This window comes from Lycium ferocissimum, chromosome 6, assembly GCF_029784015.1.
Source record: "Lycium ferocissimum isolate CSIRO_LF1 chromosome 6, AGI_CSIRO_Lferr_CH_V1, whole genome shotgun sequence".
In the NCBI taxonomy this organism is placed as follows: Eukaryota; Viridiplantae; Streptophyta; class Magnoliopsida; order Solanales; family Solanaceae; genus Lycium; species Lycium ferocissimum.
Window position 1 is genome coordinate 72,978,177 of NC_081347.1, and position 16,039 is coordinate 72,994,215.

At 33.9% G+C, this 16,039-nt stretch overlaps 1 protein-coding gene and 1 non-coding gene across 4 annotated transcripts; both read right to left on the minus strand.

Moving 5' to 3' along the window:
- Window positions 1–24: 24 nt before the first annotated feature.
- LOC132060374 (tropinone reductase-like 3) lies at window positions 25–10,030 on the minus strand. 3 transcript variants are annotated; one of them, XM_059453402.1, is made up of 6 exons: window positions 9,731–10,026; window positions 1,506–1,622; window positions 1,049–1,183; window positions 602–727; window positions 413–514; window positions 25–338 (listed from the first exon to the last, which is right to left on the minus strand). In XM_059453402.1, exons 1-6 carry the CDS (start codon window positions 9,860–9,862, stop codon window positions 189–191), a joined length of 762 nt encoding a protein of 253 aa, XP_059309385.1. In that variant the 5' UTR covers window positions 9,863–10,026; the 3' UTR covers window positions 25–188. The 3 variants fall into 3 exon arrangements, with proteins under 3 accessions (XP_059309385.1, XP_059309386.1, XP_059309384.1); XM_059453401.1 differs by lacking the exons at window positions 25–338; window positions 413–514; window positions 602–727; window positions 1,049–1,183; window positions 1,506–1,622 and adding exons at window positions 5,384–5,828; window positions 5,921–6,022; window positions 6,112–6,237; window positions 7,096–7,230; window positions 8,278–8,394 and having other exon boundaries at window positions 9,731–10,013; XM_059453403.1 differs by lacking the exon at window positions 1,049–1,183 and having other exon boundaries at window positions 9,731–10,030.
- Window positions 10,031–13,810: 3,780 nt separating this feature from the next.
- Window positions 13,811–13,935, minus strand: LOC132061734 (small nucleolar RNA snoR111). Its single transcript, XR_009416152.1, has one exon. It is a non-coding gene; the product is annotated as a small nucleolar RNA snoR111 (small nucleolar RNA).
- Window positions 13,936–16,039: the final 2,104 nt, after the last annotated feature.

A 16,039-nucleotide genomic window follows, 5' to 3' on the forward strand; every position in this document is an offset into this window, starting at 1 on the left:
TGAACAATGGCCCAGAGTGAATGATTTGGTTGGGAAGGATAATATAGTGTAGCACCGACACACAATGTCTAAAACAAGTAGTACAACAAGTGGGGTCTAAAACAAGTAGTAATTTATAAAATGCATTGAAGTAAACACTAAAGTCTAAAGGGGATAGCATACTATCCCGAAGGAGACCAATAAAAAAGTTAAAGTCTAGAATGCATTCCTCCAGCGACAACCAGAGTTTCTCCAGTTACATAAGCAGCATCATCAGAAGCCAAATAAGCAACAGCTCCGGCCATATCTTGTGTTGTTCCAAGCCTATTGAGTAATGTCTCACCCTCAATCCCTCTCCTCTAAACACAATCAAGAACCAGTTAATAAATAAACAGTGAATATTCATAAGATATTTAAGTCAACGAGTACTCACCAAATGTTCATTCTTTGTGATGAAATCAGTAAAGTGTGTAGGTACAAAACCCGGTGCTACACAGTTTACACGAGTATGCGGACTCATTTCAGATGCGAGAGCCTGAAGTTCCACAAGACAGTTAGAAGAACATTACTAATAGGATATCGTTAACTTATGTGCTAGGGATGCCAACTTAAACATTAATACCTTAGTAAGTCCAAAAAGCGCGGTTTTTGTCACCCCGTACATACCCATTAAAGCTGGTGGTGAGAAACCAGCAACTGAGGAAATTAGAACAACTGATGAACCTTTCTTAAGGTAAGGAGCTGCATCCTATAAACGGTAGAAAGAGCAGAATATTGAACGCGCTATATCCAAAACATGAAAAAAAAAAAAAAAATTCGGACCAAGGAATTTGAAATAAATAGAAAGATGTGATAGAGAACAACCGCTAATGTGTCCGATGAGCATATGAATGCTCAACGAAGCTATGTTGTTCGAACTCTTCAAATATAACGACAGGTTTTTGTTGGATCCTCCAAAAGTAGTGCATTTTTGGAGGATCCTACATGGGTGTAGTAACATTTTCGGAGAGTCCGAGCACATTCATTTGGAACATTGTTCTTGTGGATTTATTCTCATCAAGTGACTTACTTGTAGTAATAGTATAGAGGCTTTGACATTGATATTCCACAGCTTGTCAAGGACTGATTCTTTGGTTTCTAGTATTGCATCAGGTGAAGGACTGACAGCAGCATTTGACACAATCACATCTAACTTACCATATTTCTGGAAAATTCCAAATGTCAATTAACTAAAGCTGGATCATACAACGTAAACAGCATTTACCTCCACGAGACAAAAGCACAGACCAAGAAGTGTCAATAAAAGGAAGATAGATAATAGGACATCGGAATATACACCAAGTTATCACTTTGCAAATTAAAGAGTTTGCTAGACAAAAATATAAACTAAATTAGTTTCTGCCAGTGTAAATATGAGTTATTGAAAAGACTCAGCAACATTAGAGACCTAAAAGAAACGCGTTGATTCAAAATTCTGAAGCAAAGTTGCAATTTTAAATCAAATTTAAGGGTCAGGGAATTGATACCTGAATGGTCTTCTGTATCAAATTCTTCCTCTCTTGTGCATTTGAGACATGACATACTAATCCCAACACTTCAATTCCTTCATTACTCAGTTTCTTTACTGCTTCATCTACATTTTTCTGTCGAATGAACAAACAAAACCTCAAGTCAAATCCCCAATATGAAGCCAATAACAATACACGCATATACACACATATATTCCCGTCCAATAAAGAAGGGGAAAGAGTCAAATTTGTCCCTTTACTATGCGAAAAGTATCTATTTTATTCTCTGTTACACTTTCCGCACAAAAATACCCCACCGTTACTCAAGTGGATCAAATATACCCTCTCTCTATCCAAGATGGACAGCCAATCCCACTTGGAACTGACATTTTGGTGAGGTGGATACCACGTGGCATGCCACCTCATCGTTCCAGCCCAATTTACCCGCTCCGGTCCACTTCTTTGACCACCAACACTCCCCCCCTCCCCCCCCCCCCCCAAACCCCCGCAATCATCACTATCGCCATCAACACCACCATTTTCACCACTTCCACCTTCTCTAAACCATAGATGGTTCCATCCTCATAAATCCAAACTCTCCAATTCGCTTTGACTGAGGAAGCATATGTGTGTTCAATGAAGTGGGATGAGAATCAGGTCTCAGGTTCAAACACAAGTAGAGGCGAAAACACCAAGTGATTTATGTCATCTGTCCAAGCCTAGGTGGACAGATAGGTGGACAGAGTTACTAGTGGTCACCAGTGCCGGTGGGAGATAGCAGGTACTTGTGGAATTAGGCAAGATATGCACAAGTTGGCCTGGATATCAAGATTATCAAATAAAAAAAATCTGAAAGGATCAGCTCTTCAACAAACACTCACTTTATGATACTTGTGTTTTTAACAGCATAGGAGAGACAGAAAAGAGTAGACAAGGTTGACTCCTTTAATATGGAAGTAAAATAGTTCTTATTGGGTAGATGAGAGCTCATCATTTTGTTCTGAATTTGATAATGAAAGCTGAGCCCACATTAAATGATCATCAGACATCAATATCAATGTTCTGTAATGGATGAGTAGTAATTTTGAGATGGTAAGATCTGTGAGTATAAGTGTAGGAGCAAGGTTTGATTTGTGAGAAGAGTCAAAGACTTACTGGATCATGTTGCACTTTATATGCCATAAATAATTATTTTTAAGTAAGAAAAAGTTACTGTTGTTATGAATGCACTAAATTTGTGAATGTCCATTTAGTGCTCCATGCAGAATCAAGCAGGCAGTTTTCTTAAAAATCTTGCATTAATTTTTTAAAGAAACTTGCAATCAGCCAATATCTTGCAGGTAGCTCCAATAGGCAGCTTCTTTCAAAACCCTTATCATCAATTTACTGATGTGAAACAAATATATCATTCTCTTGATATTTTTCTTTGCTTTTCTTTGTAATTTAAATATTGTAACCCGTTATTATCACGAATATTTTGGAAGCATCTAAGAATATATAGATCCCTCAAATTTTATTTGGATATCATGAAGACATTTGTGTAATCGATAGTGAAACAACACACGCCATATTCCCTGTTTAAAATGTATTGTAAGGATATTGACCAGTTTTACGCTGGTTGGCAGCCTAACAACCTTCGAGGGGGAGAGGAGGGGGAGGATCGAAAAGGATAATATAGTGCTAGCATCAAGATACAATGCCTAAGTAGTTTTATAAAAGGGGAAAGGGTCAAATATACCCCTCTATTTTAGTTTAATAGTTAAATATACCCTCCGTTAGTCAAAGTAGATAAATATATCCTTTCCGTTAGTCAAAGTAGATAAATATAACCCTTCCCTTAAGAAAGTACACAAATATACCCCTCAGTTGACAGAATCCCCAATTCCACCATTAATTATCCGATTTAACTTTAAAAAAATCATGCCCGACCCGCCCCGCCCCGCAAATTAAATTCTTTCCACCCAAATGTACCCACCACCACTACAACCGCCCCAACACAACCACCACCACCACAACCAGTAAATTCTTCATAACCATCCTTAACTATGTCCTCATGCATCACTGAACAAAACAAAAAAGATCATTCGATCTCAGTAAATACATTAAATCCTCAATACAGTATTGAATATCATATGCAAAATACCAGAGAAAGCATGATTATCATCAGTCAAACATGATTATTATAATATTTCATACTTTATAAAATACTTAGGTATCCAACAGAGAGCTTTGGCTTAGAGCAAACTGAGATAAATTTCTTTAAGTATCACTGTATCACATATCTAGGTAGATAGCAACATTAAAATCAATAAAAATGAAAGTTCTAGGCTCAAAAAGGCTAGAAAATCCCTACCACAAGCCTCTTGTCTAAACAACGGTCCTCCAATCTAAAATTAAAAACTAAGAATCAACAATCTCTTGAAGTTTTAGACACAAAACAATTGGGGTTGTGGTTAAGGATGGTTATGAAGAATTTACTGATTGTGGTGGTGGAAGTGGTGGTGGTTGTGTTGGGTCGGTTATAATGGTGGTGGGTATATTTGGGTAGAAAGAATTTAATTTGTGGGTCAGGGCGGATCGAGTTTTTTAAAGTTAAATCGGGTAATTAATGGTGGAATTGGAGATTCTGTCGACTGAGGGGTATATTTGTGTACTTTCTTAACGGAAAGGGTATATTTATCTACTTTGACTAACGGAAGGGATATATTTATTTACTTTGACTAACGGAGGGTATATTTAACTATAAAACTAAAGTAGAGGGGTATATTTGACCCTTTTCCCTTTATAAAATGCGCCGAAGGAACAATAAAGGGGATAAGCATACTATCCCTTGTGTTCGCATTGTTGTATAAAGCAACGGGCCCAATCACACTGTCAAAAATAATTGTTCCAATTACAGCATATTATTTCTTTTTTCATTTAGCATGTGCTTTTGAATGCATGATATATGATGACTATTGAATGTACAGTAATAAATTAATTATCATATATCATAGTAGTTTACCAGGAGTTTTTTCCCCTTTGAGATTTTTGTATTGTGATCTTGCTGATAATGTAACGCAGGATCGGAGGAGTTTCACCTATATATCTTATTTTTCTTTTTAAGTTTGTAAAAAATATTTATACAATTATGTCACTCATAAAATAATTATAATAAATTTCATATAAGTTAAATTTGCTAATACATGTGTTATTTTATATATTTTCTTGGGAAAAGCCCAACCTATAGCATAGCGTCAAGAATGGTCATGGTTAGGTCTCAAATTGAGATAAAAAGCATGTACTAATTAATTATGATGTAATAATAAGAGTGTATATGAAAATACCGAATTTTGGATAAATTTTTACCCAAAGATGAGCTCTATGCCTTTATTTCAAATTATGATTCCTCGAATACTAATTAATCTCCTGAGGAGTAATGTCATTTTAGCAGATTGAATAGCTCCATTTGATGTAGCTTACAGATTAAATACTCCTTTAAGGAATGTTGTGAAGTGGTTCACTGTGATGAATAGTTGATTGTCCTGATATTATTGGTCATTGTAGAGTGAATAATGTTTAAATTAAATTAAATTCCAGAAAAGATATTACATATATGCTTTACCCTGCTATAGTGACATCGTAAAGGCTGTAAGTAGAATAGGTGTTATGCATATGTGTCAAACTGGAAAATTCATGGCCCCATCGTCCAAAGGGCACACAATTGTCTCTAACAAAACTCTAGGCAATAGAACAAACAAATAATGCACAAAATAAAAATGTAATGACCAAAATACCGTCAGCATGCCTAAGCAGGCATGTTGACCTCGTGTGTGCTAACTGCCTTCTATAAGATAGTAGAATATCAGCATGGTACTAATAGAGCTAAAAGCAAGCACCTATTACACAAGATAGGATTTCCCTTAAACATCATAATCAGGTAACACTTTCATTTGCTCTCAAGGTGATCGAATAGAGCAAAAAGCAAGCAAGTTCTACACAAGGAGTTTAAGAATAAGGTAATGAAATTTCTGTTGAAATTCCGGCATAGACTTCTATTGCTGTAACGACAGGTAGAGAGCAATGCCCTATTGGTCTAATTCCTGCTTCCTTTTGGTACCGGTCACAAGACTCACATAACATCATAAGCATATCCTCCTAAGCTGACCCAAGCGAGCTAAAACCAGAAGGAGAGGTACTGCAATCAAGAGGTTAAAGTCTGGAAGGCATTCCTCCAGCGACAACCAGGGTTTCTCCAGTTACATAAGCAGCATCACCGGAAGCCAAATAAGCAACAGCTGCGGCCATATCATGTGTTGTTCCAAGCCTATTGAGTAGCGTCTTACCCTCGATCTCTCTCCTCTAAACACAATCAGCAACTAGTTAATCTATTAAACAGCAAATATTCATCAGACTTTGTCATGAGTATTAGATTTAAGTTAACAAGAACTTACCACATGTTCATTCGACGTGATGAAATCAGCAAAATGTGTAGGTACAAAACCCGGTGCTACACAGTTTACACGAGTATCCGGACTCATTTCAGCTGCAAGAGCCTGGCATCCCAAATAAGACAATAAGAAGAAACATTAATAGGATATAGTAGTTACTCATATACCGGGGATACCAAGTTAAACATTAGTACCTTGGTGAGTCCGAGTAGCGCAGTCTTTGTCACTCCATACATACCCATTGAAGCTGGTGGCGAGAAACCAGAAATTGAAGAAATTAGAACAACTGATGAACCCTTCTTAAGGTAAGGAGCTGCATCCTACAAGCATAGAAAGAACAGAATATTATGCACTATAGCCAAAACATGAAAAAATTAAATTTGGCGGTTTGACAAAAATGGTCCCTTAAAATGAGGGTGAGTTTAAAAAATGGGCGTCCCTTAGTCAATAACAGTTTTGGTCCTTTAAGTTTGAAATGAGTTAACACTAAAGTCTCCATCAAATATTTGCTCCTTTTCTTATCCACATTATTATTAATTCTAATTTCTTTGTTTGTTCTTTTATAATTTTTTAATACCTAAGAAAATTTTTCTTCTTTATTATGCCTATATATAACGTATCCATAAAAAAATTGTCTTTTTGACAATAGTTTGACAAGATTTCTCATGGATCAAGTCGGGCGACACATCACCCCAAGTTTTCATGGGCTGAAATGATCTGAGCTAATAAATGGGCGGGTCAATGCCCAAACTTGGATGGGTTGGAAGGGTCATGTTTTCATGGGTAAATTTTTCCACCCCTAGCAATGGCCAAAACATGAATTTACCCCAAAACTATCTGAAAATGTTTTATTTTATCATTCGTTATATTTTTTGTCTATTTGTGTCCTTGGAGTTAGCAAATCAGCCTCTTACTTGCCCTTGTTATTACAGAGCTTCACCATGAAATAAGTGGATCTAAGTTCCTCAAGAAATAAGGCCTAAATTTATACCGTCCTTTTTTAACTATTATTAAAATTAGCAAAGAAGTAGGAAACCGGACTAAAGAATTTGAAATGGAAATATGAGATAGAGAACAAATAATTAGTCTCAATTAATATATTCGATTAATGCTCTAGGAGGGCAGGAAGTAACACATGCAATTGCAACATTGTTCACTTGGAATTATTCTCAACTTACTTGTAGTAATAGTATAGAGGCTTTGACATTGATGTCCCACAGCTTGTCAAGAACTGATTCTTTAGTTTCTAATATTGCATCAACTGAAGGATTGACAGCGGCATTTGACACAACCACGTCTAGTTTCCCATATTTCTGAGAAGATTACAAATTTCAATTAACAAAACTGCATCATACGAAGTAAAAAGCATCGACTTCTATTTTTTCGTAGTCAGACATCAGACAAAGCAATTAGCTTTACATAAATTGTTGGATCTTAAACCGTTCCCAAGGAAATAACAAACACTTGACCTCCAAAAGATGTAAGCACAAACCAAGAAGTGTTAATTTATGGAAAATAGATATAGGACATTGGAAAATACTCAAAGTTTTATCACTGATTGGATTCCATTCAAGACTAACAGTTGAAGAATGGTGAAAATTAGGAATAGGAATACCCTGCTGAATTTCATATATGGAAATGAAGGGGGTTTAGGAGTAGATAAAATTTTCATAACAGAGATTGAAATGGCAACTTTACACTCCTGCAGAGCAACCAAATATCTTATACTAGATTTCTGCAATTTTGTATGTAATCATAATCCGACAGATAAACCAATAAGATACTTAACCTTGATCAAATTTGCCTATACCTGCAGTCCTGTATATGAACTGATCACGAAGACGGCGATTGATTAAAAAAACAGGTGTAAAAAAAATTCCAATTTATTTTTAAACCAAACGCCAACAGAGAGTTTTTCAGGTTTACAGACGTTTTTTGGAAACAGACACCTCTAAATCTATAGCCTATTGAAGCTCTCTTTTAGTTCCTAAAATCTTACTATTCTTCACCCTTTTCAATCACTGAATTGGAAGTCTTACTGACACTTGGTAGCAAACTTCAAGAATTATTCCCCATAAAAAGATTTTGTAGAAAGACTCTGCAACATTTTCTTATCGAAACGATTCACGAAATAGTTGTACTCCCTTAGAGACACCCTTAAACGAAGAACAACTGGAGAAAGGGTACACTAAAGAGTTTGCTAAACAAAATTAGTTTCTGCCCGGACGAATATGAGGTTTTGAAATGATCACAGACACTGATAGACCTGAAAAAGCCCCAGCTAACTCAGTACTGAACACAAGTTACAACTTTGAATTTCAGGGTCAGGGATCACAGGTACAGTGCATTATCATTCATACCTGAATAGTCTTCTCTATCAAATTCTTCCTCTGTTGTGCATTTGAGACATGACATACTAATCCCAACACTTCAATTCCTCCATCTCTCAGTTTCTTTACTGCTTCATCTACATTTTCCTGTTAAAATGAATAGACAACACCTCAAGTCACATCCTCAATATGAAGAGAGCAACAATACACACATACACAAACATATTTCCGTCCAAAAAAGAGTAACACTATTTCTTTTCTTTGACGCAATTTTTATCAAAAATAACTTGTAACTGTAAAAATTTGTGACTTATTGTAATATAAGTCATGTAAATTCTTTTTGATGACCATGGTGTCCGGGCCAGCTTGCACGCACCTCGACTAATTCCATAGGATCACTGCTACCTCCCACCAGCACAGATACTGGATAACTCTATCTACCAAGGTTTGGACGGCTAATTCACACAAAATTCCATTTTTTTAGGCAACCAGTTAGATCTTGTTCCTATTTCTAAAAGTTGTGCAAATATAGCTCTTGAAAAATTACTCTCTCGTTAGACTCGGACCTAATGTTTGCTAATATATTATTCAAACTTACAGACAAAACATTAGACTGACGTCTAACGTTTTGCATAACTAACAAAATTTCAGATCGTGATCTAACGTTTTCCCATAAGATTTTCAGTCTGTTCAAAAAGTATCTATTGGCCACGGTCTAAAAGGTTCACAGGTTGCAACTTGCAAGAGAAATTAAAAAGAGTCCAAAAAAGGACAAGGGGCAAATTTTTTGTGCTTGGACAGATGGGATTTGAACTTGATACCTCATCATGATTCTCTACCCACTTCATTAACCACCGAAGCGTTAATCCCGAATTCACACTGAATTACATGTGTCCATCCTCATATTCCAAACACTACCATTCGTGAGGATCATATGTGTGTGTGTGACTGAAATTCTAAAAGGTTCAGTTCTTCAGTAAACACCCTTTTTAGCATATGCAACCAGATAAAAGTAAAGGCATTAACTTTAACAAAATCTGAAAAATCCATTTCAAGAATCGTCCAAATTTTGGCAAAAAACAACCCAGAAAATATTTTTAAAAAGGCATTAACAAATTTCAGCAAACACCCTTTTTACCATATGCAACCTTTCAAAACCTGAAAAATAAAAGTAAACGCATTACCAACTTTCAGAAAAATACACCTTTTAGCATATGCAACCAGATAAAAGAAAAAGGCCCTAACTTTAACAAAATCTTGAAATACCAAGTTCAAGAATTGTCCAAATTGTGGCAAAAAAATAAAAACAACCCAGAAAAGATCAAAAAAATAAATAATCAGAAAACTCCCTTTTTATCATATGCAACCAGATAAAAGAAAAAGGCATAAAGTTTAACAAAATCTGAAATACCCATTTCAAGAATCATCCAAATTTTGGCAAAAAAAAAAAAACTAGAAAAAAAAAAAGAGTGAAGAAACAAACCTGTTTGCGAGATGAGATAACAACAGAAGCACCTTCAAAACCAAGTCTTTCAGCTATGCTAAATCCAATACCTTGTGTTGAAGCTGTTACTATAACCACTTTCCCTTCAAATCTTTTCCCTATTTTCTCCATTCTTATATGAGTTTATGATGTAAACAAAAATTCACAATACAAAATAGAGGAGTAAAATAATTGTACTTTTCTTCTTGTTGTTGGATAGATGATGATGATGATGATTACTCTTGCTGTTCAGATTTGGAGACTTTCACGTATTGAATTTTATTATAATAATGGAAATATGGCCCACATTACAATCGTCAATGTCAATGTTAGTGTAGTACTCATTGGTTTCAACTTATGCTAACTTATTTAAATGGATGCAAAATTTAAAAAAAGAAGAGAAATTTTTAACGTTATGGTGTTAAATAAATCACATATATTTTATATGGTTATAGTTACGAACTTATTTAATTGGATGCAAAATTTAAAAAAAGAAGAGAAACTTTTAACGTGATGGCGTTAAATAAATCATATATATTTTGTATGATTATAATTCATTGCATAAGGTAAATTGCTTCTAAATATAGAAAGTGATCATATTTTGCACAGATTAATAATGAAATAGGTTCACATAATTCTTTTTGAGGGAATAAATTTAAGAATAACTACATGACATAACAAATATATAGTGGGTATTGACATTTAGTAGCTATAGTTTAACTTAATTACTTTTTATAACAAATATTTGTGTATTAATGACATTTAGTAACTATATATATATATACACACAAAGTAGAATACCCATCACACTATTCACTTCCAACCCAACCCTCCCATCTCTCTCCCCCCTCTTCTCCCCACTGCTCCCGCGCGGGCCAACGACTCCCGAGCTTTCGTGAAATGCCGTGCCCCTTCACCACCGTCAAATTCCCCTTTTCTCTTTTCTTGTCCGACCGTGCCCCTTTTTCCTTTCTTCTCCGGTGTCAAAAAGGAAAAAATAACTCAGATCTACGCCAGAAAAGAGCCAATACCGACAGATCTGAGCAGTGCATACAGTGTTTTTCATCGGAGCGACCATGGAGCTCCAGATCTATAGCTTTTCTGGTGAGATCTGAAGGTGACGGTGATGATGACGGAGAAAAGAAGCTGAAGGAGAAGAAGGTGTACACAGATCTGATCGGAATTTTTGACCGAAATTTTTTTGGCAGATCTGTGTATACATATTTTTCGAAAGTTTTTTTTTCAGATCTGTGTATACATACACTGTATACAATATTTTTTGCTTTTTTCGAAGAGATCTTTTTGTATGCAAATGAATAGAGTGAAGTTATGCCTCTATACAAATGAATACAATCAATTTTATTTTTTGTATTCAATTTTTGAGTGTATTCATTATTATTTTTGGTGTACGTATGTTGTATACGGTGTTTTTCGCCATTTTTTGTTAATTTTTTTGGTATATCTATGTTGTATACGCCTGTATTTATTGTATACATACCGAAAAATATGGTGTTTGTTAATTTTTGGTGTATATAAGTTTTTATGTATTCATTTTTTACTCACTGTATTTATGAATACAGCAAGCCAATTTATAAATACAGATAGTCATTTTCATGAATACAGTGAAAAAACAGGAAAAAAAAAACTGTTGTATTCATGAATGCAACTAAAATATAAAACGAATACAGTGAAAAAAACGTATACAACCGTTTGGCGTACTGGTAGTTGCTACAAAATGTAAATATTGAAACATTTGCTATGTGGCTTGATTAAAGCCCAAATGTTTGTCATTTATGTAGTTTGCCCATAAATTTATCGCCTTAAATCTATGAGTATATTTTATTAGGAGTTTCAATTGAGTATCTGAATATATAAATAAGTATTTTTATTAGACAATTTCAATTCAACTTTTTAAAAAACTTACATACATGTTCTTAAACATCCATAATATGAATAAATAAAAAATTTAAAATATGTTTATGCACATCGGCCTTAATTGGAATACTTATTGGCACATTAGCCTCAATTGGAATGGGCACAAGGTTTTACTAACTTATTGAGGTTGTAAAATCAAAGAAGGCAACGTATTTCACTTTGTTTGGATTGTTGTTATATTGTTTCATAATGTATCGCACTGTATCGTAATGTGTGTTATTGTATTATTTTGATTAACACAACGTTTGGATAGATTATGTAGTTTTTCGTCGTTACATAATCTCACACATCAGCGATGTGATGGATAAACCAACAAAAAAAGTAGGTTACATGATAAAGCTACCATAAAAAGATAGGGTAAATGGATAAAATAAAGTTATTAGATAATAAAAATGAGAAAAAAAAAAAGATAAGACAACGACAAGATAACACCAAATCGGTCGTTACATAAAATGGAACTTTTCGTCTTTACGTAAAGATAGATTTGATAATACGATACATTAAAATTTAAGTAACAATCAAAACAAGCATTGTATTTAACAACCATCCAAACAAGCTATACCTTATCTATGTAATGGCTCTTGAGAACACAAAAGCTTTTACAAAGTTTTGAGTTATAAGCGTCCAATAGTACCACTTTATCATATGTGCATGTGTTAAATTGAAATGTGTTAGTGTCTAAACAACTTGGTAATTTTTAATGGTAAATACGTCTAATTTGCCAAACTTTGTTGGACCGCAACACGCTTGAAATTTCACATGGATGAAGATCTGTTATTGAGTAGATGGTCTTAACTTTATTATCATTCATCTATTGATGGTATATACTTGCTAATTCCACTTAATTGAGTTTACCAAAAATTTTCCTCTTATCTCCGTGCCTACATCCATTTTTCCTATGCCATCTTGGCTACTCTTGCCTTATATCCCACTAGGTTAAACTTTATCAATAAGATCTTTTGGTCACACTATTTTGACCACAATATTTCAAATGAGGTAAATTCATATAATTATTTAGGATAAATTTAATAATTTATGCTTACTTAATGTCATTTTTATTTTTTTCTTAAAATTTATCTTAATTTAAAATTGTGCAATAGTGATTATGATGATTTTTACATAAATGTGATCAAATTTGAATCAAATTGATGTGACCATTTAGCAACTCTCAAACTTTATTATGTATGTGATCTGTGGTATGATTTATGAAGAAAGCTAGGAGTATGAACCTAAGGTTTCTCGTTTGACATTTCTTACATAAACAAATCATGAAGTTATTGTCGTATTACACTTGTTTTTAATTGATTTAGCAACACGAACTAGCTCAAAATTGAAATTTCAGCTTCAACGGTTGTTCATCATAGCTTGATCAATGCTACAAAGAGGCTGAATGCAACTAATCAAGCTTATGATGAACATCCATTAAAGCTAAAAAAAAAAAAAAAATCCATCTCAATGAAGTTTTTCAGATTATAAATTTATCAATTTCATAGTGCATAAGACTGACATTTACTCAGTTTACATCTTTTATACTCCCTCCGTGCATTTTCACTTGTCTTATATTAACTTTACACATCTTGTTAAATAATTTCTCAAAATTTCCAACTCTATAATTAATAAATAGGTACGATTTAATAAATTAATTGATCTCTTGATCAAAATAAAAAAGCAAAAATGAACAATTTTTAATATAAATAAAATCGATGACTATTCAACAACACCAAAGAAGAGTAAATCATCTATCTTGATCCTGATTGACAAAAGAATAAAAAAATAAAAATACTGCATATATTACATTTATTTTTAATCAGAGCCATCGTTAACCATTGATCGTTAAGGCGTATTCTCAAAATCCCTATATCTACAGCTGTGACAATAGGGGCATGATTTGGTAATATGCCAATTTGATCACTATTTTTTCTTCCACTCCCCAAACAATTCGAAATCAGTACACTAGAATTAATATATTTCTTCAAATTGCTTCCATTTCTTTCATTTAAAAAAACCTACCAAATAAAAGGCCTCAACAAGTACAAGTAAAATTGGACTATTTTTTGTCAACTCCACTAAATCTAAGAATAATATATTTTTATGTTTTTTTTTTTAAAAAAAGGAGAAATGAAAATGAAAATGAAAGGATTTAAGATGTAGACGAGCAACAATCGAATCGTCAATTTAGAAAAATAACGACCGAAACGATATCTCGCCGATATTACTTTGCCTCCTGTAAATTCATATTAAAATGATGATACACATCAAAAAATGTTCATCATTCGATCAGAAGGAGGCATAGAACAGATATTATTTCAATATAATAAAACAAATAGTATGAGAATTTTAGCATTTCTATAAAGCCTAGATCACAAAGTTGCCATTAAATTAAAGTTGCAGCATTTGTTAGATACCTGAGAGTTACTATTAGCGAAATAGACGAGTGAATATAGTGAAAGCTATTAGGCTATTTATAGAGATGCCAAGCAAACCCTAGAAAAACCTTTAAGTTTTCGCTTTACGGTAATACCCCTTGGCTAGGTTTAGGCCCATTTCGAGCTTAATGGGCTTTGACATTTGCACTTCTGACTCTGTTTTATACTCGCCTTTAATTTTTGTTCCTCAAAGCAAATATAAGTTTTTTGCGTACATAAATTTATATTTTCACATTATAATATCTCACAAATTATATCCTTATTCTTAAAGAATTTATACTCGGCTAGGCATAATTTGATTTTGAATAGCAGAAATTAAAGATCAACCCATTTGAAGGCCAAAAATTAAAAACTAGCTCATTGAAGTTTTTGCATTGATTTCCCTTCAAATGAACTAGTCTTTAATTTTTATCCTTCATATTTGTAATCTTTAATTTTTATATCTCGAAGAAAATATAAGTTTTTTGTGGGCATAAATTTATATTTTCGCATTATAATATCTCATAAATTCTGCCCCCGTCCTTAAAGAATTTATATCCTACTAGGCATAAGTTTGATTTTGAATAGCAGAAATTAAAGACCAACCCATTTGAAAGGCAAAAATTAAAAACTAGCTCATTGAAGTTTTTGCATTGATTTCCCTTCAAACACGTTTGTCTTTAATTTTTGTCCTTCATATATGTAATCTTTAATTTTTGTCATTGATCTTAAATTTTTGTCTATGCTGCTCATTTAATGAAAATATTCAGACATATTTCATTCGGCATAGATTTTGTAACATTTATCATTGGAAACTGAACTTTTGCCTCGCTTGGCACAAGTTATATACTCCCTCCTTTTCAATTTATGTGAATCTATTCACTTATTAGTCCATGCAAAAAAGAATGACCCCTTTCTATATTTGAAAACAATTTATCTTTATGCAATGATTTATAACCACACAAAATATATGTGACTCATTTAACATCACAAGTTTAAAAGTCTTATTTTTTTCTTAAACTTCGTGCCCAGTCAAATGGGTTCACATAAATTAAATATGTTGAGTGTTAAAGTTTTGTCGTATCCGGTATAATTTGTGAGATATTGTGATACATATGGCGAGTGAATTACAAACTTTGCCGAGAGAAATTTGAACTTACGATGTGCGAAAACTGGTGAAGGTTTTTGACAAAAATTAAAGACCATCTCGAAAATATGACATTTGTGCGAATGACCCCAGATCATTTGAAGGGAAAACCGTGCAATTTCTTCCAGTAATACCCCTTGGGCCAGGTTTAGGCCCACTTCGTGTTTATGGGCTTTGGCCTGTGTCTATCAACCGACCCAGTTGACCCCCCGCAGCCCAATTCCTCTGCGAATTGCCCCTTCTTTTGGGGTGGTCTTTAAATTTTGCCCCTCATATTTGAAATCTTTAAATTTTGTCCTTCGTCTAAAACCCATGGGTTCCAGGTTCGAACCCCCACTCAGTCAAAAATAAAAAAAAAATCGCAAGGCAGAGTTTAAATTTCGCTATGCCCCCACCGGTATACACTTGTTAAGAAATTACCAAAATTATGTCGTACCTGGCATACTTATACCTTATGGGCAGACTTGGCATAAGTATGCCGGATCCGGCATAACTTTGGTAATTCCTTCACAAGTTTATGCCGGATCCGACATACAAACTTTAATGGGCAAACTTTTAGTTAAGCCTTAACTAAAAGTCTTTTCCTAGTTATACCTTATAGGGGCAGACTTTTAGTTAAGGCATAACTAAAAGTATGCCCCATAAGGCATAACTTTTCCTTAAGACATACACTTTGTTTTATAAGCCAAATTTGGTTAGTTCAAACTCCGCATATTGGCAACCAAATTGAACTTAATATCAGCAAAGTAGTAACGCTGGGAAAGAAACAGATCATACATTGGCAGAAACAAAGCATGCTCATAAAAGGCTGATATTTTTTTT

Excerpts from the sequence above, each read along its gene's own strand:
- LOC132060374 (XM_059453402.1), bottom strand. The coding sequence starts at position 9,862 with ATGGAGAAAATAGGGAAAAGATTTGAAGGGAAAGTGGTTATAGTAACA. Across the intron at positions 1,184-1,505 it reads TGATACAGAAGACCATTCAG|AAATATGGTAAGTTAGATGT; the intron begins GTATCAATTCCC and ends GGAATTTTCCAG. Across the intron at positions 515-601 it reads CGCTTTTTGGACTTACTAAG|GCTCTCGCATCTGAAATGAG; the intron begins GTATTAATGTTT and ends GTGGAACTTCAG.